The sequence below is a fragment of the Canis lupus genome, chromosome 1 (assembly GCF_003254725.2).
Source record: "Canis lupus dingo isolate Sandy chromosome 1, ASM325472v2, whole genome shotgun sequence".
Lineage (NCBI taxonomy): Eukaryota > Metazoa > Chordata > Mammalia > Carnivora > Canidae > Canis > Canis lupus.
Genome location: NC_064243.1, coordinates 13932085 through 13959435, shown reverse-complemented (window position 1 = coordinate 13959435; position 27351 = coordinate 13932085). Strand labels below are relative to the sequence as shown.

General features: G+C 37.6%; 1 protein-coding gene and 1 long non-coding RNA gene across 2 annotated transcripts in view; one reads left to right on the top strand and one right to left on the bottom strand.

Annotated features, from left to right (window-relative positions):
- The window catches only part of PHLPP1 (PH domain and leucine rich repeat protein phosphatase 1), a 207076-nt gene that overhangs the window by 135987 nt on the left and 43738 nt on the right, over window positions 1–27351 (top strand). The window contains 5 exon segments of the mRNA XM_025422101.3: window positions 14966–15112; window positions 15742–15972; window positions 22322–22524; window positions 24341–24401; window positions 27043–27138. Of these exon segments, the coding sequence (XP_025277886.3) occupies window positions 14966–15112; window positions 15742–15972; window positions 22322–22524; window positions 24341–24401; window positions 27043–27138 (738 nt within the window).
- LOC118352756 (uncharacterized) lies at window positions 1287–10690 on the bottom strand. The gene is made up of 2 exons (XR_004810429.2): window positions 10584–10690; window positions 1287–2369 (listed from the first exon to the last, which is right to left on the bottom strand). It is a non-coding gene; the product is annotated as an uncharacterized LOC118352756 (long non-coding RNA).

Genomic DNA, 27351 nt, shown 5'->3' with positions numbered 1-27351 from the left:
GCCACGTGTAGAAGGAAGGGAGACTGGTAATTAATCCTTAATGTGTTTCTTTGGTTGAGGTTAAGATGAGAGGACAGCCTGTGGGGTTAGGTGATTCAGAAAAGATTACGAAGATGTGTAAGAAGGGATTTGAAGTTGGAAAAGGAAACATTAGATTTTAAACAGACAATATGATATTGGACTGCTTTAAAAAAAAAGTCTACGAGTCTATTCACCATTCTCTAAACATACTTCACCTTCACCTTGCAAAGGAATGTGCCTCTCCTGCTTCTCATCCACCAGACCCAGGCTCTACCCAGTGAAACCTCCTTCCCTTCAAAGCACGTTTGTAGTGACCTTTGCTTTTTGAAGCTTTTAGTTATTTCCCATTTCCATGTGACCTTTTTGTCTTCTGAGTTGTTAGCTTTCTCTGTACTTGATGCATTTACCAAGTATACCTTTTATAATAAACAATTGAAAACTTCAAAAATCGCCATCTACATGAACTCCTTGAGATCAGACATGGAGTTTCCTTATCTTTGTCTTCACTCTCTGCTTCTCCCTTATATTTAGCCACAGGATGTAATACATGGCAAGCCCCTTAATAAATATTTGTTGGATTGAATTGTTAGTTTTCCCACCACCAAGGATAATCAAAAGGAATGTGATCCTAAAACTTTCAGAAAAGAGCATCCAAAAAATGCTTTAAACATTGGCACCATTTGGTATGTTTAGTGCTTGAGGTGACTATTTTAAGCCGACAGTAGTCCTTTAGAATGATTGTAGATCAATCATGTTACATTGTATGGCACCTGGAGATCAATTTCAAGGAACTGAGAAGTTAGTGTATAATTGTATCTTATAGACTATGGTATAAAATGGGTATAATGTAGCCTAAAATAAGGTAAAGATTACAGTTACCTCTAGGTCAAAGACAGCGTGAGTTAAAGACTTGGAGGAAAGAAGTGATTTGATACCTGTTTAGAAGCAAAATGTGTTTTAGCTGAAAAGAAGAGGGATGTTCAAATGGGAGAACAGTGAGGAGAAGGAATGAAGTTAAGTTGGGTGTGCAAGTGTGTGGGTGGAATAGAATGAAAGCTATGAAGAAATGAGCATTGAGAAACTCATAATTATGCCAGGAATTTATCAAATACCTTCTTCTTAGAAAGAAAGCTCAATATTCTACATTTTTAATCTCCATGGAATGGAAAACAAATGACCTTATTTCCTACTCTTCTTTTGGGGATCTTGGCATTCCAGAGCTACCAAGTTATTCATGTTAATTACTTACCCATACCAAAAGTTCGTTTCCAGGTTTTTAAAGAGAGATTTTAATATTAATGTTTTTATCAGTAATTTCTGAAAACTCCCTTTTAATGGGAATAGTGATGATTCATTAACAGTAGAATCAGGAGCAGCATGCTAAAATGTTTTTGCAGCTCATTTGCCAGACAGAACTGCAGTACTTAGCCCAATTTCAGCTTCTTTGAAGATGCTCTGCCATATAAAAAAATACTACAAGTGAACAAGAGCTAACTGCTGCAGAAAGGATATGGCCAATGTATTAAAGAACACTTAGTGCAAGTGCTGCTCAGGGATGAATAACCTTGGGATGGAATTTCCACTACTGGGGTTTGGTGAGTCTTGCCAAGTGTGTAAGGAATTTCATAGACTAGGTCTAATGCCCTTCTTTCTGTTAACTCTTCCCAACACTGGAAGTTCCTTTATGATACAGCTTTGCTTTTCAGATGGAATTTTGATCCTCTTGGGAAGCTTTCCATTTCACACAATTCCCATTTTCCTCCCTGATCAAAGGAAAACCTTTCCATAGTGCTTGGGGCGCTGAGATTGTGTAGCCTTTGGTCTTCCCCTTGTTGTGGGCTCTCGACCTCATTTCTGAAAATAATAGCCAATTTTCCTCTTCCCTCACATGGTGCATGTAAAGGAGGGAGCTCAGAAAGAAACAAAAGATTTCTTTATCAGCCAGACTGTATTAAATTACAGTCTGCCCTGTTGACTTCTTGGGATCCTTTAAGATGTTTAACCTTTTTTCCCACTTAAATAAAAAGAAAGGAGGGATCTTCAGAAGCCTTGGCTTCATTCCAGTGAGGCGATTGTATTCTGGCCAATTCCATTCTTCCATTTGTTCTAGTTGAGCTCTTTGCTATACTCTGCAAGCTTTAACTTAACTGCAAGCGGTTAAAGTTGAACACAGTATTTGTAGGTATTTGTTATTCTGAGTGGTGACCAACTTTTCACTCTGCATATAGTTCTTGGACACAGTGATAAGCATGTAGGGAGAGGCCCACCAATGATGCTTATTTTGTGGTTTTTGATGATGAAGTGTTGTCACGACTTGGGAGCACAATTACTGTTGTTCCTGATGACTTCTGAAAAAAAGAAAAAAAAAAAAGCCAAAAAACCCTTGGTTGCCAATGGGAGAATGCTGAGGGAAACTCAGTAATGCCCCCTTCTCCCTCTCTTCTCTGCCTCAGGTCAGACAGCCACAGCTCACTCCTGAGCTCCTTCTGACCACATACATGCGTCACTTTGGAACACAAACGATCCATGAGAGTTGTTATGCCTTAGAGTGCCTGTAATACTGATGTCGCTCACCATGCTCTCCATAGTAACAGAGCTGTGAATGGGAGGAGTCACACACCTGCTGTCATTTCCCACGGGGTGGGAGAGGTGGGGAGGTGGGGGGGTAGGATGATGGTGCCATTGCTGGCAGGATATTTCACAGTGGCTTCTCTCAAGGAGGGCACACCCATCCCTCCCTGGTGATGTGTTTGGGAAATGTAATTAACAAGAGAACCTTAGGGCAAGTCTGACTTTCCAAATCGTTTTCTTTTTTCCAATTGTAAGATTTCTGTCAGAATGCATCTTTCACCCCACAAAGAGCAGTAGAATGTGTGTGTGTTTAGAATGGAAGCACAACAAGGAAAGCAGAGGTGTTCTGTGACTTGCATGATACATACAAAGCCATGCATCCTTGCAGAGATGATTTCACTCTCTTATTCAGATTTTTCATAGGTAAGTAGCAGCATCTTCATCTGGAATTCAAGGCGCTCTGTACTTTATGTGCCCTTTAAGACCACAGTTCTTACTGCTTAACGCAGTCATTTGCTCAGTGTTTCCTAAGTATACCCTGTATTTTTTGCCTTCCAAATCAGTGTTTCTCAAAATGTGATTTATGAAATACTTACCTCAGGATCACATGGAGGTATTTACAGGGAACGGAGATACCTTCTTTCCCTGCCATCCTTGCAGAGTCAGAACCTCTGCTGATGAGACCCAGGAAAATGCATTTTTAACAGCATATGCTAGATTTGAGAAACGGTCAGGTCATCCTGTTCTCCAAATTTGAACGTTCTCTCTTTCAATCCCCATCTCCCCATTAAACTCTTGTTTGTGTCCCTTGGCCAAAGTGAGTTTTCTCTTCTGTAAGTACTTACTGTTTTTGTTTTTGTTTTCCAGTGAGTTTTCACCTTGTGCTTTGTATTATAGCAGCTTTGCTCTCAAACTATTTTTAAGTTCCTGGAGGGTGAGAACTGTATGTAGTTCACATTTGTATGCTTCACACACCTTTGTGCATAATAAGAACTGAGACAAAGTTTAGTGAATGGATAGTTCAGAGTTTTATCATACCTAGTAAACTTTGGGTATTGGATTTTTTTCTATTAACCAGATATACTTGGTTTATTTGTGATGTGAGCTTGAGCTACTCCTGTCTAAGCACATTTTCATGATATAATTATTCTTTTTGACCTTAGCTTATGTTCACTTTCTCCTTTGGTAATCTGGTATCTTTGATAGAGATGTTATCTGGTTTTCATTTTTATATATCCATATATGACTCAACTGGGAGTTTATCCAAGTATACTTTATAAATCTTCTCTTTTTTTCCCCTTTGAGAAGAGGAATGGAAATAGCGATCTGTTTTCTGCTTTTTGCAGAAATATTTTTTACATTTTTGTTCTTTGTCCTACTAGTACGGTGGTTAATATTAAACATCTCTTGAATGATGTTGTAATTGAATTGGTTCTGGGCAGATCTCTTAGTAAAAAAATGAGAACAGATAGTCATGGATAAAATGAATAAAGAAACCATTTCATAGGAAAGATATGTTTAGCTGTAACATAGTAACATACCTCTTGTTTGTCTTCTTAATCATTATATTGCCAATTTATAAAAAAATCAGAAAATGACAGATTTATGCTGCTTGTGACTCATTGTTTTGATGAATTTACTTAGTGCAGAGTTACTGTAGATTACTGTAGATCTAGTGACTGCTCTTTCCACATGATTACCGTCTTATGATTTGGAATGATTTTCTATAAAATATACTTCCTTGATTCATGGGAGCCTGCCCCTTTCGTCTCCCTACCCCCACCTCCCCGTGGGTAGGAGCTCTCTTACTGGCTACATAGGGTTAACTTAGCCTAGGTCTGGCACAAAGTAAGTGCCAATAAGTGCCTCCTATTTGAATTATTTTAAAAGAGGATTAAAATAGAAATGTCTCTCTTTAGGGAATGCTTTAATTTGCATCCCAGCAATATGTCCATTGTAATAGTTGCCAATATGAGTGTTCTCGATTTCCTTGATTATTATTTTGCAAAAATTATGTCTGTGAATTGTAGCTTTGCTATACTTATTCTGTGGCAATTCTTAAGCAAATTTTTCTCAAATATAGTTTTATCCAAGATATGCATGCATTTATTTTTGTTTTCTAGTTATAGGAAAAGGTGATATGCCTGTTTTGCTTGTACTGAGAGTCATTAATGGTGATTAGGATTAAGATAGAATGGTTTCTGTTTATTTTGGCTCAAGCATTGAGAAGCTGGTTGTGTGCCATATTAGCATTTGTACATTTGTACGCGTGCTGAAACTACCAGAAGACCCTGGCAGGTGTTCACTGGCTCCGAGGCTGGTGGACTTTGTCCTGAAGGGACAACAGGAAAAAAAATCATTGCACCAAGAAGCCGAGAAGTCACCAATGAGAGAGTTCAATCCCAGGGCATCAGAGTTTGAGGGTGTGAAAGCTAAAAGGAGCTGAGTCATGACTTCTGAAGAGTAGATGTTCCTAGCAATCCTGAGGTAGGCCCAGTAACTTAAATGTGTCTTATGCCACTGCAGCTACAGACAAGTCCGAAAGGAACATAGGGCAAAAAATATTCTTTCTTTCCTTCTTTATCCAGGAAAGACAGCCTTTGAAGTCTTTTGCAAATTGTTTTGTTCTCTTACATAAATACTATAGCTCTGGTTGCCCTATGTCATAATACCTGGATTAGGGCAAATATATTAAAACAAGGCTGTAGGACGAAGTTCACGCTAGAGGAATCAGAATTTAAAGTGCAAGGAGGATAAATTAAGTTGCTAACTGACATCTCTTTCACTCACTGATTTAACTAATCCTTCTCAAGAGAAAGTACATTTAATACACATTTTTTAAAAAGTACTTTGATACTCTTTCTAAGATGTATCCTTCTACAGATAAAAGGGACAAGTTACTCTGTCAGATGAATTGTTTAATTGAAGCATCTTATGGGCTCCAAGCTACAAGGTGGGCTCTTGGGAAGAACAAAAAAGCAAGGCATTTGATTTTATAAATTCTCTTGGAAAAAAAGAAATAGAAACAAAAAGTAAACGTAACTTGTTTTTACCTATGCTTTTCTCTTTGTTTTGTTTGAACAGTAGTAAGCTATTTTTTCTTTTTCACTCTTCCCCTAGTGTATGAAATTGAATGAATATTGAAAATGGTGATTAATTTAAAAAATGGTGTTGGCATAATTAACTACTAGACCAAAAAAAAAAAAAAAAAAGTAGATTTCTACCAAACAACACATGTAAGAAATAAATGCCAGGTGCAATAAAGATCTGAATGTACAAAATGGAATACATAAATACTAGGAAATATAGTGCCATCTTTTGTGCCATCTTTTGGGATGTGAATAAGAGGACCTTCCCAAGCAAGGTGAAAAATATAGACTCCATAAAGGGAAAGATTGCCAAATTTGAGCAAATAAAAATTAAAAATAGTATGTGTGCTGAAGTCATTAACGGAGTGGAGGAAAATGAACAGAAGGCTGGGAGTATCATGTGACACATATGCAGCATATGACACTGAGTGTGGCAGTTAATATTCAGGGAGCTGTCCTACAAATTGATAAGCTAAAGACAAATAACCCAATAGAAAAATGGGCAAAAGATATGAATATGTATTTTGAAGAAGATGAACTTCACAAAAAGATACCACTTTTTGCCCATCAGATTAGCCATACTGGAAAGAATGCTCACATTAAATGCTAGCAAAGGGAGCATGGAAAGGAATTGGGAGTTTGAATTTCTACAACATTTTGGTAATTTTGCAGTACATATTAAAATTTAAATTATACGTATTTTTAGACCCATCAGTTACACTTTTAGAAATACAGGTTCACAATCCCTTACCCAAAACTCTTTAGGCCATTTGTGCTTCAGATTTCAGAGAGTTTCAGATTACTAAAGATAAATAGCACATATATTATATATTCTGTAACACCTCTAGCGTGCTTTGGGACTCCATAAGCAGACACGTTTATATATCTAAAGAGAATAAATTCACATTAATACATCAGTTCAGGTCTGCTTTGGTCACCACATGAATCAGTGAAAATTTTTTCACTTTTTTAGAGCCTGTTGGATTTCAAAATTATGGGTAAATCATTGGGCACCCATAAATACTGCAAAATGAAAGCATTGATGCACAGATGGATATGTTGAATTATTCCTTATAGCAAAACAAAACAAGACTGGGAGTACTCCTAATGTCAGTCAGTGAAGGGATGGGATCAATTGTGGTACCTTTGTGCTCTGTGTATTATGCAGCTATCAAAAGAGTGAAACTTTTACCTACTGTCTCAGAAAGATGATTTGTTTATAGTAGATGAGAAAACAAGTTATAGAAAAAAATGTGAGTGATATAATCCCATTTAAAACATGGGGGAGGGGGGGATCCCTGGGTGGCGCAGCGGTTTGGCGCCTGCCTTCGGCCCAGGGCGCGATCCTGAAGACCCGGGATCGAATCCCACATCGGGCTCCTGGTGCATGGAGCCTGCTTCTCTCTCTGCCTGTGTCTCGCCTCTCTCTCTCTCTCTCTCTCTGTGTGTGTGTGACTATCATAAATAAATTTAAAAAATTAAAAAAAAAAAAAACATGGGGGAGGGAGGCTATCTCCTATTTATGCACATATGTGTTTTATAAGGAGGAGAAGCTTTCGAAGTCTGTATACTAGACTTGACGCTGTTTAACTCAGGGGGATGGGGTTTGGAAGGAAGTAGGAGAGACTATTAATGTGATCTTTATATGCTTCTATAGTTTGACTTGTTAAAATGAGCATGTATTATTTTGGTAATCAAATAAAAGCAATCCTCTTAAAAGCTAATATTGTGAGTATTCCCAAGCACTGACAGTCTGGCAGCTCTCCACTAAATAGTCCAGCCACTCTGAGCCATTAGAGAGCTGCTTCTCATAATTAATGGAAAGCAGGAGACTAAGCCCAGAGCTAGACTTACAACTCCAGCCCTCGAGTAGGTCCTTCATTACTTAATATTGGAGCCTAATAATTTCCAAAGTGTATTAGCGTGTTCCCCCACAGGGAAAAAACAAGTGAAATATAGACTGTTACTATGAAACGGAAATCCAGTCACCAGGGAATCTTTTTCTAATTGACCCACTTGTAGTGAATAATAACTCCAGAAAATAATATTGATTTCTCTCTGTTAGAATCATTGAGTAAAACAAGCATGGTTTCCTCTTCATGTACGTAACATGTGACTCCCATTTAATCACATTGGGAATATGTTTAAAAACAAAAGTGCTTCCACCATACTGTTATTTTTACAGTCAAAGTTTTGTAATCTATCCTCAGTTCCTAAAAGGAAAATTACTAAAGATTTAGGTGGATCTAAAGCTAATTATTATGTCTCTGAATAGTCATCATACTATTTATTTGGTTTTGCTTCCTAAATATCCATAAAGAACTTTGTCCATTGAGTTTTGAGTGTGGATTGAATGGATACAAACTGAGAAAGGAGAAAGATTGAGAGTGTCTATGATCGTGACAAAACAAGCCCAAGAAGGGAAAGCATATGAAAATCAGCATTTGTATTTGTTTATTTTTCTCAACTTTGATATCAGGAACATTGGCTTTTTCTTTGCTGCCCTTGGAAAACATGGCTCCACTTCATTCTCTAAGGAGCACTTGCTCCCAAGTGGCTTTTCGGAGGCCAGAATGAAATAAGCTGATAGAGCTGCAGTTGATCTGTTTAAAGACCTATATACCTGTCTAATAGAGATAGGGAAATGGGATGCATAAATGTGATGCATTTTAACCTTTCAGGTTAATTTAAGAAACTAAGTACCCTTCCTTTTTGTAGTGGGAGTAACTTGGAAGATTATAGGTGGTAAATTTAGTGACTGAAGAAAACAATCCATTTCAAGCTGGGTGTAGACTCTAGTATGTCATACTCTGTCTGGATGAAGACAGGAAACTAGGCAAGGGCAGCGACAAAAACTAGTGATTGCTCCATTATCTCAGGAACAGTTTCAACACAGGTGCTATTTCTACTTTGTTGTTCATTAGTGATGGTATGAAGTGGGGGAAAGAAAGGAAAAATTAAGAACATTAATATATCAAACCCCTCCACAGCACAGCATGTGTTATGTCTAGATACAGGATCGTTGTTACTATACTTTTGATTTTATAGTGTAAATATAGAAGGAAATGAAAACGAAAGCATTATCATCAATTTGGCAAAGCAGTGGTAGTGTCAGCTCCACTCTACCATCTTTCCACTTGTGACTTTCCATCATTTCAAGGCCCCTGCCTTCTGCAAGCAATACCATACTTTGTTATATGGTCCTTAGGATAGCTAATTTGGAAAGGACTTCAGTTTTTCTTTGTGAACACAATTAGAGTTGCCTCTGTAGATTATCAAGTATTTAGTTGATTGTACTTTTAAGATTTATTTATTTATTTTAGAAAAGGAGAGAGTGCACAAGTCGGGGAGGGAAAGGGGACACAGGCTTAATGCTCATGTGGAGCCTGATGCCAGGCTCTGTCCCACAACCCTGAGATCATAACCTGAGCCTAAGTCAAGAGTTGGAGGCTTAACCCATTGAGCCATTCAGGTGCCCCTGATTGCACTTTTATGTGACGCTTAGTATTAAAAAACAAAAGTGTACCTTGGAACTTTGTTAAGCGAGACCCAAGTTCTAGAAGCCCATAAATGCCCATTGCCATTGGCTAAATGTAATATTGTAATACTGCACCCATAACTTTGCTTTAAGAATTAATAAAGACTCTGGATAAATGTTAACTTGATTTCTTACCCCCTGCTTTGAGCTGTATTATAGAACAAATGGACACAAATTATAGTTCTTTCCTTAAAGCAGATTGCTTGCTCTACAGTGTGAAGTCAGACTTTGCAGGTTGTTGGATAGTTTGTGAACCCTGGGTAGTGCCTGAATTGGTTTAAATGGAATTGCACGTGGTGTTCAAAATATTCATCGTCCTCCATTGCCTACAGCGTGCTACTCTCTGTCGGGGGAAGTGAGGCTAAAAAAGAGTGCTTTCCATACTCTGCTCTGAGGCTACTCTTTGACCTGTGACTTAGAATTGTTAGTAATTGATATCTATTTATATTAAAGTCTCTAATAAGATGTAATAAGAGCAGGAGAGATGAGAAGTAGTACTGCTGTTGAAAGGCGGTATTTTCAGGTTGTATGCGATGTTTACACAATTTCTCTGAGCCTACTTTCTTTATCTGTGAGCTTGGGAAATGAGAGAAAATGACTTCAGAGGCCCCTTTATTCTCACTTTAGATAACTGAGAAATGAAGAATATATATCTACTTCAGTTAACTTTTTTAGCCTTGGCACTGTGTGTATGTATATACAGGTATATACATATAACAGATGTTTTTTAAAAATAAATTACAGAGTTTACCCTTTTAGTTCTAGAACATCAAGAAGAGTCATTCCTTATTAACTGCTAAACCAACCACTATCATTGTTACAATCATCATTAGTAATTTTTATTAATATGAAATTTTATCTGTTCTGTTCTATATACCTACATTGAACAGCTATCAGGAAATATTTGTAATCTGAACAAATACAATGTAACTTCATTTTAAGGACTTAATTTTAGGGTTTAAGAACTGTAATAGTAAAGAAAGAAAAAGGAACTGTGTTAGTAGTTTAAAATTATTTAAGATATTTCACCAAATATGTATTTTTCCAAAGGAGGAAATGGAACCAGTTTTATTTTGGAATCTGAGTCTGTGCATGTTTCATAGTTTATGGGGCTCACCTTTTAGCATGACAGAGCTCAAAGTCTTATTTTATAGGAGACATAGAGATTTCCAGTCTTTTCTTCCCTAACACTATGTTGTCACCTTGTTCCCTCCTCTGCATTCTTTTTGAGTGAAGGTAAAAGGAGGAAAGGTCATCCACTCCCCATTTTGATTTCTTATCTCTCTTTTAAACATTGCCTCTGGTATCTCTTCCCCATTTTAAGACCTGAGATAAGTAGATTCTAGGTAGACCTTCCCTCTTACCTTTGAAGGGATTTTTGAATTGGCAGATGCCTGTTGCCTGTAATCGGACTGCTTTCCACATCTGTAAAGAAAAAGTGGAACTCTAAGAAGAGTAAGGGTTAGAGTTTCCAAAACAAATGAATTTTAATGTGTTCAGACCAAGAACTTGAGTTCTCAGAAACAATCCATGCTTTGTTTGCTAAACAAGTCTGCTGAACACTGTGTTCTTTTCTGGGAAGAACTTGGAGGATGGGCTGCACAGGGAGGAATACAAGGGATGTAGGGAATATGATGAGAAGGAAGGAAAAAATTTTAAGATACTTAGATGTACAGGTCTAGGGCAAGAGTATAAATGGAGGCCCCATACCATATATCTAAATATTTAAGTTGTAATCAAGCTAATAAACTGTTAAATAAAATATGTCCTCTCCTCCTACCTTAACAGATTTAATAACTTGCAAGCGTAGTATCAAGTTTAGAATTTTCAGACCCCTCTCAGGATCTCACACTGGTTCTGGCAGCATTGGGAAATCTGGCCCAGGGGCCCAAATGTCTTTTCTTTGTGTCTCTAGCTCCATCCCTCACTGTAGGTCTGTGGACACACTGTCCCAAGTTCTGTCCGTGCCTAGGGCCTCTAGGTGAAGAAGATGGGCCCAGGGAAGAGGCCCACGGAAGCCCTGAAAATAAGGTTGGGTGTCATTTGGGTAAAGAAGTCTGGAACTCTGCATATCCTTAGTATGGAGAAAATGCTTGTCCATGAAAACATAATGTGAGCCATATACGTGAATTTTAAATTTAACAGTAGCCACATTAGGGAAAGTAAGGAGAAACAGTTGAAATTAATTTTAACAATATATCTTATTTAATGCAGTATATCAAAATTGCTATCTGTTCTAAAAAACATTATTGAGTTTACGTTCTTTTCTGTGTAAAGTATTTGAAATCCAGTGTATATTTATACTTAGAGAGCATCTCAGTTTGGGCTAGCCCCACTTCTGGTGTTCTATAGTCATCGAGGGCTGTTGCTCTCTTACCAGACTCCTGTTCTGCGTGGGGATGCTTGACCCCTGGAACTGAAGACAGTTCACTTTATTGTAAGGTCTGGTAGTGTTTTTGTATAATTGAATTGATATAAAGAATAATTGCATTTCTTTATATTTAGAGCCTGTGGCCATTTTAAAATCCAAATATATATACATAGGCTTTGGAGTTTACTTGTTTTTATTTCTGTTCATTTCTTCAACTTTCTTTTTACTCATTCAACTTAATACTGCTTTCCTTTGGTGTGGTTATAGTAAATTTGTTTGCAAAATTGAAGATACTCCCTGCCCCTCCTCCCCACCCACCATGTTATTGACAAATACTTTTCCAAAAGCCAGTGCTCTCATTTGCTGTCTTGAGTTAAGTCCTGGAGGTGTAATCGTATCATCTCCACTCTTGTTGGATAATGTCTTTAGGGAAGGTCTTTTTCCTTCCTAGAGGAACTTTTTTCTAAGTTCAGTTTAATTGTGTGCGTATTTTTAAACTGTGGCCACTTCTACCAAATGAGGAATCATATCTAGAAAGTAGGATACTGTTTTTGTTTGGACTAGAACAGCAGTTTCATCTATTTCAGGATAGAGTTGGCAGATTTAGAAGGGAGAAAAAGCACCCAGTTAAATTTGTATTTCAGAAAAAACAATACTTTCTTTCTTTCTTTCTTTTCTTTCTTTCTTTCTTTCTTTCTTTCTTTCTTTCTTTCTTTCTTTCTTTCTTTCTTTCTTTCTTTCTTTTAAGTATAAGTATGTCCCATGCAATATTTGGGACATACTTTACACTTAAAAAAAAAAAAACCTGTTGTTTATCTTCTGTATTTTATCTGGCAACTGTATATTAAACTCCTTTACTCTAAAAAAATTGAAGACCTTAAGCAGTTTCTATTTATGTGGATTAAATCTATTGATATTTACATTAAAAACCTAAACCTGAGAAGTATTTTAATATATGTTCGTTTAGAAAAATAATAAACCCATTCTTATTAACCTACACATTTTTTATGAAAAGTAACTATTTTAGGGCAGCCCAGGTGGCTCAGCGGTTTAGCGCTGCCTTCGGCCCAGGGCCTGATCCTGGAGACCCAGGGTCAAGTCCCATGTCGGGCTCCCTGCATGGAGCCTGCTTCTCCCTCTGCCTGTGTCTCTGCCTCTGTGTGTGTGTGTGTGTGTGTGTGTGTGTGTGTGTGTGATTAATAAATAAATAAAATCTTCAAGGGGTGGTGGAAGGGGAGGAGGGTGGGGGTGAATGGGTGACGGGCACTGAGGGGGGCACTTGACGGGATGAACACTGGGTGTTATTCTGTATGTTGGTAAATTGAACACCAATAAAAAATCAATTTATTTAAAAAAAAAAAGTGACTACTTTAGAAAACTAAATATGTAGAAAAGTGTCATCGTTTTGTATTTTTGCAAATCTTTCCATGTCTGTCTTAATAGAAGATAGTTGGATTTCTCCTGTTTCTGCAACCAGTCAGGTATGCTATCACACCTGTACCATGTGGAAATCTCCACTGGACACTTGAGAGAAAAGAAGAATGGAGAAGGCAAATGGCATCTTAATATTGTTATGAAAGTAGTTTTGACCTGAGGGATTCTCTTGAAAGGGTCTGAGGGACCTCTTCCAGGGTCTTCTAGCCAGGTTTTGAGAACCTCTGAACTAGGAATAACAGAATCTGTAATTCTGTCTCATGTAATGAATAAATCATGATGATTTAGTCAGAATAAAAGATAAGCATTCTTTGTTTTAAGAAGGCCTAATGAATCACATTGTAAAGTATAAAATTTCAAATGATTATTCAGGTTTAGTAGTAATTCTTAAGTTTTTTTTTTTTAATTTAAAATATTATTCTGTCTATACTTTGCCATTCAAGAAAATTGCTATTATAAAAGAAAAATCAAATGTGTCACTTTTAACATGTCAAATAGGCCCATTGTCATCTTTCTGTGTAGAATAAACTTTATGTCACTATTTAAAACAAAACTTAGGGGTGCTTGGATAGTTCAGTAGCATCTGACTCTTGATTTCGGCTCAGGTCATGATCTCAGGGTGGTGAGATCAGCCCTGCTTTGGCCTCCTTAGTGAGGAGTCTGCTTGTCCCATCCTCCCTTCTCCTCCTCTCACTTGTGTGCTCGTGTGCTCTCTCTCTCTCTCTCAAATAGAGAAATTAAGTCTTAAAAAATAAAAAAGTAAAGCTTAGCATTTTTTATTATAAAATTCAACAGATGGGTCACAGGACAATTTCCTTAAATGCTGATTGAATTGAATTGGAGTTATGTTTAAGATATGCATGTCTGTTCTAGGCATTATGCATACTGCCCAATATAGAGACTTGGGCAGTTTTAAAAATAATTAGCATAATGCAATAACTAATCTGATTCTCATCTCAAAAAGAAAGGGTAGAGGTCAGTAGTGGACGGACTGAGAAGAAATAAAACTTTAAAGATGACTTCTTTAATCTCTTGGACAAATGAGGAAATGAAAGAGCCATTCACAAAAATAGAATAGGAGGAAGTGCTGGTCTGGGAGAAAGACATAGGTTGAATTTCGCACTGAAGATGCTGTAGGGTAGCCAGGAGCAGGAGACGGTGTGTGGTCAGTTGAGAGTTGTTCACAGAGCAGCAAAATGATTTCCAAGGAAGGCAAGGTAGAGAGAGGAAAGAAACTGGTCAAGCACAGGATTGTGAGAATTGTGTGACCCTGGGGTGGGGAAGAAGAGATGAGGAAGAAAAAAGAAAGGACCTAGGAGGAAAGAATTGGAGAGTATTGGAAGAGGGCTGGGGAGGAAAAGATAGTGCAAGTGAAACGAAGAAGAGCTTCTCCAGAAAGGGGGTGTGGTTAACAGGATCAACTGTTGGGTTGAGATTAAACAATGATAATAATTGGTTCTCAAATTTGAAACTATAAAACTTGGTTCCTGAGAGAGTGTGTACTTCTGATAAATTAAGTTTTTATCTCAGGTTAATATTTGGGGAGAAGTGAAAGCAGAAAGATTTGTGAATAGTGTGGGATAACACAGAAATTCCGGAAGAGCTAGACCTGTCTGTTTTCTCCTTCCCTCTCTGTGTTATCAATTAGTGGTATGTTAATGAAGCTGGCCCAGGTAAAGCTAAAAAACCTTACTCCAACAGAGTCTTATTCTAGACTGACAGGTTTGTTTGTTTTTAATTATAATGTTTTTTATTTTATGTAAAACACTGGCCTCAGAGTCTGAAGAGGTGCATTCCAGCTCGGCTGCACACTTAACCTCTGTGGGCTCATTCCCTCCTCAATTGAATTGGGTTAGATTATCTCGAACGCTATGCTAAAATAATGTGACATTATGCATCTATGACATTTGTCTTTTCTTGTCTTTTGCTTTATTGTAACAGGTTCACCAAGTTGAAGAGTCTTAATCTTTCCAATAATCATTTAGGAGAATTTCCGTTAGCCGTCTGCAATATTCCAACCTTGACCGAGCTGAACGTGTCCTGCAATGCTCTTCGAGCAGTTCCAGCAGCCGTCGGAGTTATGCACAAGTACATACTTTAAACTCCACTGCATAGTATCCCTCAGAATGCCTCTTCCCCCCCACCCCCCTACCCCCGGGAAGCTGCACTGGGGTCACAGCAAATGATTAACTTGTTATGTCGGTCATGTAAGACTTGGCCCCAAAGCAAGAGATTGGGCTCTTCTGTAGAGTTAGTTTATTAGCTTTTATATTCTTTAGAATCTTGTAAAAAACTGAAATATCCTTGTTTAAAATTGGAATATCCCCACAGAGGAGCGTCTCCCCATGGGATGACATGCTTACTTTCTCATTTTCTGAGTTATGTTGAATTCTAAGACTTTAATATTTAAAATAACAATGAAAGATGGGAATTGGGGCTGATTCACACTGTAGTTAGTTCATGTTGTTCCCAATTATGCCTATCCAAGTTGGGAAAATGGGTCATAATTTTGGTTTTCAGTAAAAGATTAAGATGCTTATCTCTGATCTTTTCTCTGTGGTGTATTATTGCTTCAGGTACTCTCCTTATGCATTTTGCAAAAGATAGTTCATTTTCTTTTCCTAATGATGTGATTTATACTTATGGAACTTGCATGTTGATAATAAACACGTAGAACTTACACGTTCTCTTTATAATTCTTATGTTTCCTTTACTAGCTTACAGACATTTTTGCTGGATGGAAACTTTCTCCAGGCGCTTCCTCCTGAGTTGGAGAACATGCATCAGCTTAGTTATCTTGGTCTTTCTTTCAATGAATTCACTGACATTCCAGAGATTTTGGAGAAATTGACTGCTGTGGATAAACTTTGTATGTCTGGAAACTGTATGGAGACCCTGAGGCTAGAAGCTTTAAGAAAAATGCCTCACATTAAACATGTGGATCTAAGGTAACTATTTTTAAGAAACAGATCTCATGTAAGTGGTTGGCTTATATTTAGGAGTAGGTTACAGCCCTTTTGGTGACATTCTGCTGCAAGGCGAGCAAGCTGGTTAGTTGCAATTTATGTGAATGAAAAACTGTATCATTGAGAGCAAAGTGGGTATTTTTTCTCTTTGTCCTCCTTTTCTGTGGCTTGAGACAGTTAACATCATTGAGCATTTCTTCTTTCTTAAATTTTTTTTCCTTCCTTCACTTCCCTAATGTAATACAATGTACTAATTGAATTATTTAACTTATTTAATTTCCTATTTTTCTATCCAGGTGGCTCTGCCCTTAGTTTACTGTTCTTTACAAAAATATAAAATGCATAACTTCCTGTTAGGCCCAAGGTTGGCTAGAACCTCCACTCTCACCCCTCATAAGAGCAAGGAACCTGCATTTTTATTCCTGATCATGCTAAATAAATAAACTTCTACTGAAAACTGCTAGCATGGTCCTTGCTACATTAAAGATGTGCCATGATAATCCCTTAGTATGTGAGGTTCAATTTTAGTTTCTAATCTACAAAGAATCAGTATAGGAGGAGGAAGCTATTCTAAGTATCTGTTTTTTGGGGGAAAACAAGAGACTGTCATGGGACTGAGTTCCTACAAAGCAACATATCAGGCTTAGACCTTCATAACAATTTGCCCAATTTGATACTTTTTCAACCAAACTAATTCCTCCATTAACGAGGGGTTGATGACCGCATACTAATGATGTTAAATCTTGGGCAAGAAATTTAATGTCTCTGTGCAACTATGTTCTCATCTCTAAATTATAGTTAATAACACAACCTAATTCATAGACTTTGGGAAAGATATGAGTTCAATGCCTCATACTCCCAGTGTGTTATGTATCATTCTTATTACTTCATTGGGAATTATTTTCTATTTATGGAACCTGCTCAGATATCATTCTTAGCCTCTTTACTCCTCCCATTTGTCAAAGATGATTCTTTCTTTTCCTTACTACCCACTTTCCTCTCCGTTGGTAACGCTAGACCCTCACTGAGGCCTCTTGACTTCTGTCAATATAAAGAAGCATCGTCTTTTGCTCCTTTTCTTCCTTATTTATATGGTCTAGCTTTGGAAACACATTTATTCCAGTCCCTCAAATAATTGCTTTCCTTGGGGCTCCTGGATGGCTCAGTGGGTTAAGCGTCTGCCTTCCGGCGCAGGTCACATCAGGGTCCTGAGATCGAGCCCTGTGTCAGAGCCTGCTTCTCCCTCTCCCTCTGCCTCTCCTTCTGGCTCATATGCTCTCTCTTTCTCCCCTCCCCCCTCTCTAAACAAATAAAATATTTTTTAAAAATTACGTGCCTTTCCCTTTCCTCAGACTAAAGAAATCATGCCTGTTGCATCTGGGGAAATGTTGGTTAGCAATTTGCAGACCAAGAATTCCTAATTCAAGGAATACAAATGGTAGTACTTTATCTGACTTCAAGAACTTTGTGGAATGTCACAGGAGAGGGCACTGAACTTTCTTTCTAAATTGTTAACATTATTTGTCTCTGAGTCACTTGGATTTAGAAAACTTTCATATTAAAGAATTTAAGGCCTTTTAAATGGAGCCACCCAGATTTCTAGTTCTAATTGGATCTTTTTAGATGAGGTCAGTTGCAGGACATTTAAAGACCACAGTAGCCGTGAGACACTCTACATCTTGAATGACTATGCCTAGCTTACTGCTTCCCTCCAGGCCACTGAGATGAGAAGGGGAAGATCTTGGTCTGATTTGCTTGTAATTCTGCCCTAGTAGAATTGCCTAGTAGAATTAAATTGAGGCTAGTAGGGGACTTTTTTTTTTTTTTAAAGATTTTGTTTATTTATTCGTGAGAAATAGAGAGGCAGAGACATAGGCAGAGGGAGAAGCAGGCTCCCTGTGGGGAGCCTGATGTGGGACTCGATCCCAGGACCCCAGGATCACATTCTGAGCTGAAGGCAGATGCTCAACCACTGAGTCCCCCAGGCATCCCTAGTGAGGGGACTTAAGGGGACTTTCACTTAGTTTCTGCAAAGGGCTAATTTTATTGGGTTTTTTACTCCTTCAGATGTAAATGTAACATCAGATGAAAAGTGATCATTTATCATTTTTCTTTTAATCTTTCTCCTCATATCAACTTTCTTTGAGTCTGATACTGTGTCTTCTGTGGCATCATTAATAATTCCTCTTTTCTCTTGGTGCAAACTGGATGTTACCAACATCTCTCTCCCTGATCACTGTTTTCTGCCTCAGTGGTTGCTTGTGCTCTCAGGAATTGTTATTTATTTTCCATCTTCACGTTGATTATTCCCCTGTCTAACCCTTATTTCTCTTCTTGGGACTAACTCCACTTGAGCTGTCTGCTGCATAGTTTTACCTTGGTTCCCCCACACTGGCACACTTACCCACACACCCCTGAAACAGTTCAATTTCTTTCTCTATCAACTAGTTCTTTCCCTTGGATTCCTATTTTACTGATTGCAGCACCACTTCAATGGTTCTGTAAGCATGAAACTTTGGACCCTGTCTATAGTCAACCACCAGAGTCTATCAGTTCTTCTTTCACAAGGTTTCTCTCTTTGTCCCTTCCTTTTCCTTCTCCCTGCTACTGTTGTCTCCTAGCTGAGCCATCTCTTTCCATTGTGTAGCCTCTGGAGCAGTCTCAGAAGGCCCAGAGCCCTCAATTCTTTAGCTGGAGATATTTAAGCTCTTCTTATCTGGTTTCAACCTACTAGTCTGTGAGTCCCTTGGGGCTGAGACTCTAACTCAGAGCTACTCCAAGTGTGGTCCTCTAACCTGTGCTGGTTACTTTTCCACAATGAAATATGTGTAGAAATTGAGACTTAACGTTTTAGAAACACGTGGTGATTTGACATTGCCACAATATGTAAATAGACTCATTTAAGGCAACTCATCTCGTTGTACCAGGAATAGACTAGTTTAGTTGTTGATGAACTCACACAGGGAGCCGCCTGTGGGTCACGTGCAGTATGACTACACATCAGTCCATGGTAGATTAGAAGTCTAGAACAGAGCTCATTCACCACAGATAACCAAGCAACACTGTCCTCCTTCATCCTTGTTACCCAGTGTTAGCACATCATTGGTACTTTGACTGACAAAGCCAGCCCCCTTGCAGCCTCTCGCAAGCTCTGCTCTCCTGCACTTGTGTGTGGCTTGCTCCCTGTGCTCATCTTCAGTCCAGAGACCATTCTGCCCTAAATCATGCACTGCTTTCTTTGCCTACTTACATCTATTAATTGTACCTAGTCTGGGGATTCAATGAGGTGCTCCCTCCATTGCAGCTTTTTGACCATTCTCTGTATTTTATACATCATTATGGCACTTGTCACATACTTGTAGTTTTTTTTGTTTTTTTTTTGTTTTTTTTTTAAATTCATGAGAGACACAGAGAGAGAGAGAGAAAGAGGCAGAGACACAGGTAGAGGGAGAAGCAGACTCCCTGCAGGGAGCCTGACATGGGACTTGATCTTGGGACTACGGGGTCATGCCCTGAGCCAAAGGCAGATGCTCAACTACTGAGCCATCGGGGCTATCCTACTTGTAGTCTTTATATTTTAAAGCATTTGTGATTTTCCCTCACTAATGCATTAAAATCTGTTGAGAAACACCTTGTTTTATTCACTCTTATTGACACAAAGCCAGGTCATCATCCTCATCATCACTATATCTTTCATTGTTTGCATACTATGGGCACCTCCTTCATTTGACTTTCTCCACTGCCTTGGAGGACAAGGACAGTGTTATCCCATTTTACAGATTAGAATTAGGCTTAACCAGAGATACTAGGTGACTTGTTCAAGATCATACTAGATATGATGAGCAAATTGGAACTAGAATATCATGCTCTTTCATACTGCCTGTGTACGCTACACACAGCAAATCTCAGTATTTATGAAATAAATAAAATGTCTATGTTAACTGGAGATTATGGGAAGGAAATTTTAATCACATTTTGCCTCTTTGAAAGTTCATCCTAAATAGTTATGTTATTGCTTGAGCCTGAAAACTTTTGATATTTGAATCCTGATAAGACTTGGCAATTTTTGGGATGCCTGGGTGGCTCAATGGTTGAGCATCTGCCTTTGGCTCAGGGCGTGATCCTGGAGTTCTGGGATCAAGTCCCACATCGGGCTCCTTGCACGGAGCCTGTTTCTCCCTCTACTTGTGTCTCTGCCTCTTTCGCTGTGTCTCTCATGAATAAATAAGTGAAATCTTTAAAAATAAAAATAAAGAAATGCAGACTCTGAGGCCCCACCCCAGATCTACTAAGTCAGAATCAGCATTAAAAAAAAAAAAAAAAGACTTGGCAATTTAAACTGAACAGTTCCCTCTCATTATAGATTTTTTTCTTTTGTCTCCTCATTAAACGAACCCTTTAATTATTTTAGTGTGAATACAGTGAAATTACAGGAGGGAGCCATTCCAATGAAGATGATAATGCCACATTATGAAAGTTACTTACAGTGTAAAGTAGGAAAATCACAGGACAGTTTTTCAATTACTATATAGTATGTTATGTTCAAAAAGAGATTTTTATTATTTTTTTAAGATTTAGTTTATTTATTTTAAAAAGAGAGCACGTGCCCTCCAGCTGGGTGGGGGAGGGAGGTACAGAGGGAGAGATAAAATCTCAAGCAGGTTCTGCACTGAGCATAGATAGAGCCCAAGGTGGGGCTCAACCTCATGGTCCTGAGATTATAAGCCTGAGATCATGACCTGAGCTGAAACCAAGAATCAGACATTTAACCAGCTAAACCACCCAGGCATCCCTAAAGTGAAATTAAAAAAAAAAAATTCTGTGTACATATTCTAGTAATCTAGGGAGCATTTGGAAGTAGGCAAATTACTGGGTTGTGGCCAGTTTTTAAATCTTACAACCTGGAATAAAAAAAGAGAAGAAGCAAAAAAACAATCATCTTGGGGACATTTGAAGAGCCCATATGCTGTGTTTACAGATTGACAAATTTTAACTCTTTGCTATCTGTCACTCATCTTTGTGTTTCAGTGACTTTATCATATTGCTCTTAATAATTCAGTTATCATTACTTTCTTATTTTCAGTTACCATTATTTTATTTTTTCAAAGGGCAGAAATTCACAACTTAGAACCTTTAGCTTTTTCCTAAGCTCCAGCCCTCATATTAATTCTTCTAACCAAGTGCATTATCTCAGCACTTTGTTGGCTTTGTAGGGTTCTTACTGTTTGTAAAGGAGTTGGGGATAGCCTAGCAAACTAGGAATTGAGATTTTCATCTATTTTTCTCCCTTTTGAAGTATGTCTTCATTCTATTGATTCCTAGTCCCCATTACTACTTACGTATCTTCTTGGCAACCCACTCATAGCAACTTCAGTCTGTTAGTTAACTAGTTCTTGTGGTCTAAGTTCTGCCAGCTGTCTCCTGTGCCTAGCTCTGTCCTAGATTTGTTGATCCCATTGCTGTCCTTTGTTTAGTAATTTCTCAGTGAATCCTAGATACCAAATTTCAGTATTTTCTGTGCTTTGCTCTTTCAAGCAATATTTTATATATATATAAATTTATAAATACATGTATTTTTTTTAAGTAGGTTCCATGCCCAGCTTGGGCCTTGAACTCACAACCCTGAGATCAAGACCTGAGCTGAGATCAAGAGTGGGATAGTTAATCAACTGAGCCACCCAAACACCCCTCCGGCAATATTTTAATAATGGAGATAGTTTTGATAATCAGTCCTTGGTCCTACGCCAGCCAGAAATCCAGATGTGTGCATTCTTATGTCTGGTACATGTGTGGCTCCCATTCATTACCCCCGTTCCCAAGGTCTCTGTTAAATTCTATCCTATATGAACTGCTCATCTCCCTGCTCACTAATCCTTTCTCCTTCCTTAAATATTTAGTATAGTTGTAACATGCCTAACAGGTTGTTCTAGGTTTTATTTTTTGTGTTGTTTTCCACCAAATTTTTTGAAAATAAATGATTAATTCTTTGAAAATAAATAAAATCAAATGATTATTTGATTAATAAATGATTTTTCCTCTTGAAATGAATTAAGGTAAAATCAACATATGTGCTTGTCTTCTAGCCTAAGTGGTCCAAATTGTGTTTGAGAATATACTGTCAAGATTAAGACCTTCATGGAATTGTAGCTAAAAATAACCAAGGAATCTGGCCAGTTAAGGAAGTCCAGATGCAGAGATTAAAGAAATAATGGAGGATTATAATATAGTGAGACTGGCATCCCATCTCCTTACCTCGGCCTATTAGGGTGTGGTTATTTATTTATAGCACTGCAGTTAATTATAGTCTCTGTTTGTGTCCTTTCTCCTCAAGACTGAACGTAATTAGGAAGCTAATAGCAGATGAAGTGGACTTTCTCCAGCATGTCACTCAGCTTGATCTGCGTGACAATAAGCTTGGTGATCTAGATGCCATGATTTTCAATAACATTGAAGTTCTACACTGTGAAAGGAATCAGCTGGTGACATTAAACATCTGTGGCTATTTCCTAAAAGCGCTCTATGCTGCTTCTAATGGTATGTAATGTAGACCACATCAAAGTTTCTCTTCTGGTTTTAAGAATTGACTCAGCGCCGTCATCTCTACCTCACTCTGATTTTACTTTGCTCATTTAATAAAATAAGTGTCAGGTTTTGCTGAGGTAAAAATCATAAAAGAAGAATGCTGGTATGGTATTTAAAGGAACCAAAACGGAAGATTTTGTAGTTCCCAACCTATTTTTCTCATGATGTTTAGGGATGTTACTCCCACTTTTGATTTGGCTACTCTGCTTAAAGGGCCTGAATAAACTATTTTGTGGACTACCTCTGTTAAGATAGTAAGTCTGGAACCATGATTTAATATGGGAGAGTGAAAATGAAAGGAAGGTCCATTTTGGACTCTATTCAGGGCCTCAGATTTCATGCTCCTCAAACAAAGGAACTAATCTTAAGAGAGATCTGAATTCTATACCCACAGGGACACCACAAATCAAGAGTCTTGCTCATTTAATGAGATCTTTTCCACAGCATCTGAAAATCCTGACAGTTCTAAAAAAGAAAAGATCCTAGGTACCTATGTTTGCTAAAGTGAAGATTTCGATTCCCTGCAATCAGAAAACTGAGTGAAAGCAAGTACTTAGTACTACAAGTTGAACAGTTGTTTATCAAATACTTGTTCTATGCAGAATGTAGTGCATGATTTAAAGGGGATTTTTTTCTTTCTTTTTTTTTTTTTTTTGGAATGACTATTATCATCTCACAGGAGAAACAAGACAAATGTCCGATAGCTTCAGGTACCTGAGAGTTATAGGATTTTGATAGCCAGGAGGCACAAAGTGGGTGTTGAAGGGGAAAGAATCTGAATGTAGTCTGTTTGGCAGATGGGAGAAGTCAGGGAATTCTGAACTCAGAGGTGCGCGCTGGAAAATGAGAAGAGGTAGTTATAAGATGATAGGATGTGTGGCTTGGAGTCAGATGCTGAAGGTTTGAAGCTAGTGCGGTAAGCTTAGAGAGACCCCGTGGAGATTCTTAAGTGGAGGGACATGTGACAGAAGTGAGTAGTGTACAGGGTTCATTTATGGAGAAGAATGGAGTCCTTGCCTCCCTGCTCATCCCCGTCATTGTAATGGTTTTCATGGGAGCACATGGGAACTTGCAGTCAGGACTACAGATGTTGATTTGAGGCTCGTCTGTTCCAAAGTGGTACCTGCAACCGTGGAAGTAAGGTAACTGGGAAAGAGAAAAGCGCTGGTACCAAGTCAACTTAGAAAATCCTCAGAGCTGGCACCAGGATAGGCAACCAGATGGATGCTGAACTTGTGAATCACAGAGTGAATGTGTGGAGAAGCAGAAGGGCATCTAGAAACTACTCTGAGAAACAAAGCCCTGTGTGGATGGTTGTATCCTTTATCAGACAGCTTTGAGGAAGGGTTTTCAGATTTCGGTAGACGAAGTCCTTTGTGACCCTCAAGAACATGGTTTCGGTAGAGCAAAAAAGGCAAAAGCCAGATGCATTTGGTTTTATGGAAGGAATTCCAGATGTAGAAAACTGTGTTCATACAGTTTATCTTCCAGATAACATTTACCATGCATAACAAGGAGAGCCACAGGATTGGGAAAAGGTAGGAAAGTAGAATGAGTGATTTATTTTGATCTCTAAATAAGATCTTGTGATTAAATTGGAGGTTCTCTGTACTTTCCTGTAGTTTCCCAGTTTAACAAATGGATGTATTGTACTTCCTAACCTAAACAATTGTGAATAAAGCACAGTGAGGATGTTCTACATACAAAAAGAGTCTCTGTGTGACTTGAATGGTAATAATGTCTTTGTGTTTTTTTCCCTGCCTCCTAGAACTTGTTCAACTGGATGTTTACCCAGTTCCAAATTATCTGTCCTACATGGATGTTTCACGGTAAGAAGCCAAGTCCTAGAGCACTCTAGAGTCTGCTTGAAAGTTATTTAGATCATCCTGTCTGAGCTTATGCCTAAAAATTTTAAAATATATTTTGACAGTAAATATTACAAATTAAATTCAATAGTTTTTACTTATCCTTTGAAAAATATATATAAATATCTATCAATTAAAATACTACATTTGTGTGCTAGAGTTCAAAATAGAAGAAACAAGATATTATGTCCATGTGGTCACCAATTTGGCCACCATGTTTGGGCCTGAAGGATTAGTGAGTTGAGTATCATATGGCTGGAAGGTCTAGAAGTTCTTTAATTATATTAACCATATCTTCAGTCTTTGAAATGATGTTAATTTCATTTTTTAAATATTGTGCTCTCTTTGATTTTTTTTTTCCTTTTCTCTGTTATTTTGCACCTGCATCTTCTTGCTAAGAACCCTTAGAAAGTAGCAACCAACCCTACCAAAGTAGGATTTCTGTCCAGCCTTCTCACTTTGCTTGGCTTATCTGCAAATAGACTAACCATCTCACCTTTTATACAATTCACTACAGCAGTGTGTCATGTTTAATTCCTGAAGGCCTAAAGCATGTATTTATATTTATAAATTAGATTTTAATAACCTTAACACTCAAAAATTGAAACTTTTAACATAACTCCAAAGGAGATATCCAAAATTTTCTGAACAACCATAGTACATGAGGGAATGTGGCCCACTCAGCATAACAAGTGTTAACTCATTTCCATATGCAAAATCTGATACAACTGGCATGTAATTGGTCAGGTGCAGAATTTGCCTTTAGTCATAAAAATATACAAACCTGGTGATTTTCAAAATAATATTCTCAATCAGAATTATGTAAGAAAGTGTCAGAAGTATTAAAATTACAATTTTTCAGAAATTTAATTATAAAATACTTTATGAATACTGCTTCATTAATTTCCTACTAAATTCATGTCTAACAGTTTTGTTTAATAAACTTGAAGTCAGATATTATCTGATTATTATTTTTAAACAGTCTGGAATGCTATCTTCAACCTTTAACAAAAGTATTGGAATGGGGTTTACATACATGGGGATGTAGAAATAGCTTGAACAGATTTATTTCAGAGAGTCAGCTATAGAGTAAATCTATTCTTTTATTTAGAGCATGTAATTGGCAAATGGTTCCCACTGAAACCCCTGAATGAGACTGAATTGGAAACCCTGTCTTGTTTTCCCTGAATTGTCACTTAAATACTATCCATCTTTCTTTATAACTCTAATATCCAGGATCTTCATTGTAGATAACTTACTCTGCTCAGTCGCCTCCCCAGCAATAGGGCTTTCTCTTAGAAAACCTGACACCTCTGACATAGCTCTTCACCCTCCTCCTCTGATGTATTTATGTTACCTGCAGGAACTGAGCTGTCACCCATCATATGGTGTTTACTAGGTCCTCAAGTTCAAAGTTTCAGGTTATTTTTATGACTGAGAAGAGTTGTATTGCTATATATCAAGGTTGTTTATAGGGAGAGGGACTTCTACTCTCCTATCTTATGAAGATGTTTTAGGGGTTAACCACTATAAAATAAAATAATTGAGGGTGTCAATCTTCAGAACTTCAAAGCCAGAACCCTGTGTACCTGTACAGATGCTAAAAAAATAATGCTGGCTTTTCTATATTTTAATTGAAAAGTTAGTACACTAGCAAAATTAAAGAAAATGGTTTTTAAATCACATGTAATGCCCCCAATTTAACATCACAATGGGTTTTTTTTTCCTCCTTTCACTTATCAAAGTGAAGGGAGGAAAAAAAAAAGGACCAAAGTCCTGTCCCAAGCATCATATTTTCACGGAATGGTTCATCTCTTTTTTGAAGAATTGTGCTCACAGTATATATACCATTTTACATTTTTCATGCCTGGTCTTTTAACATATATAAAAAAAAAAGAAAAAGAAAAAGGCTAATCATCCTTGACTAGGGGGATAACTCATTGTAGTAGATTTGTCTAAGAAGTGTTGAGTTCATTTAATGATAAAGTCAGCATTAGTTTAGTTCACTTCTTTCTGGTAATTGTAATTGCCATCTCATGTCTAAGTTAATGTTTTCAAATAATAATTCTGGACCTTACAGGTCAGTGTACCATTTCACTGGTGCCATTTCTTTCCTTTTACTGTGATCTGTGATCTGTGGCAGTCCTTTCATGATACCTGCTGGAGTTGAGAAATATTTTAATGTTAAGGGTAAAAGTGTGAATTGGAAAATAGAACTATTTTATGCCTTTTAACTTAATTAGAAGAATGTGTATGCTTGTTTGTTTTTTCCAATATAAGATATCCTCTTGCTAAGCTTGCATGGATTTATAGATTTCTTAGGATAGCAATTCTGGGAACCAGACCTTTTCTTTTTTTTTTTTTTTTTAAGACTTTAGAGATGATGTAACTGTGTCCTTTTCTACTTTTTCTTTCTTTCCTATTCCTTGTCACACTTCATCTTGCTTCTAGATTAAAGTGAATATACATATCCTTTTGATTAATATTCACGATACTTTGGTATTTTGTTTGAAGTTTTATTCATTTTATGTAATTATTCTGAGTTTCAAACCATACTTCAGGCCAAATTCCAATCAGAGAAAAAACTGTATATTCTTATATTTAGGAACTGCTTAGAAAACGTGCCTGAGTGGGTATGTGAAAGCCGAAAGCTAGAAGTTTTGGATATTGGCCATAATCAAATATGTGAACTTCCTGCACGGTAAGTATTACAGATCAAGTGAGAGAATCTCAAATCAGATAAGCAGTTTTTAAATAATTTAGCTTGTTATTATGAACTCCTAGAAGGCTTTGTTTTGAAACCTAATTTCTAGGATCTTTTACCTTATGTGGTATCCTGGAATTACAGACTTTCTTCATGCAGTGGAGAGTAGAGTGAGACTTTGTCAGCCAGGCTTTCCACAGCCACGATGAG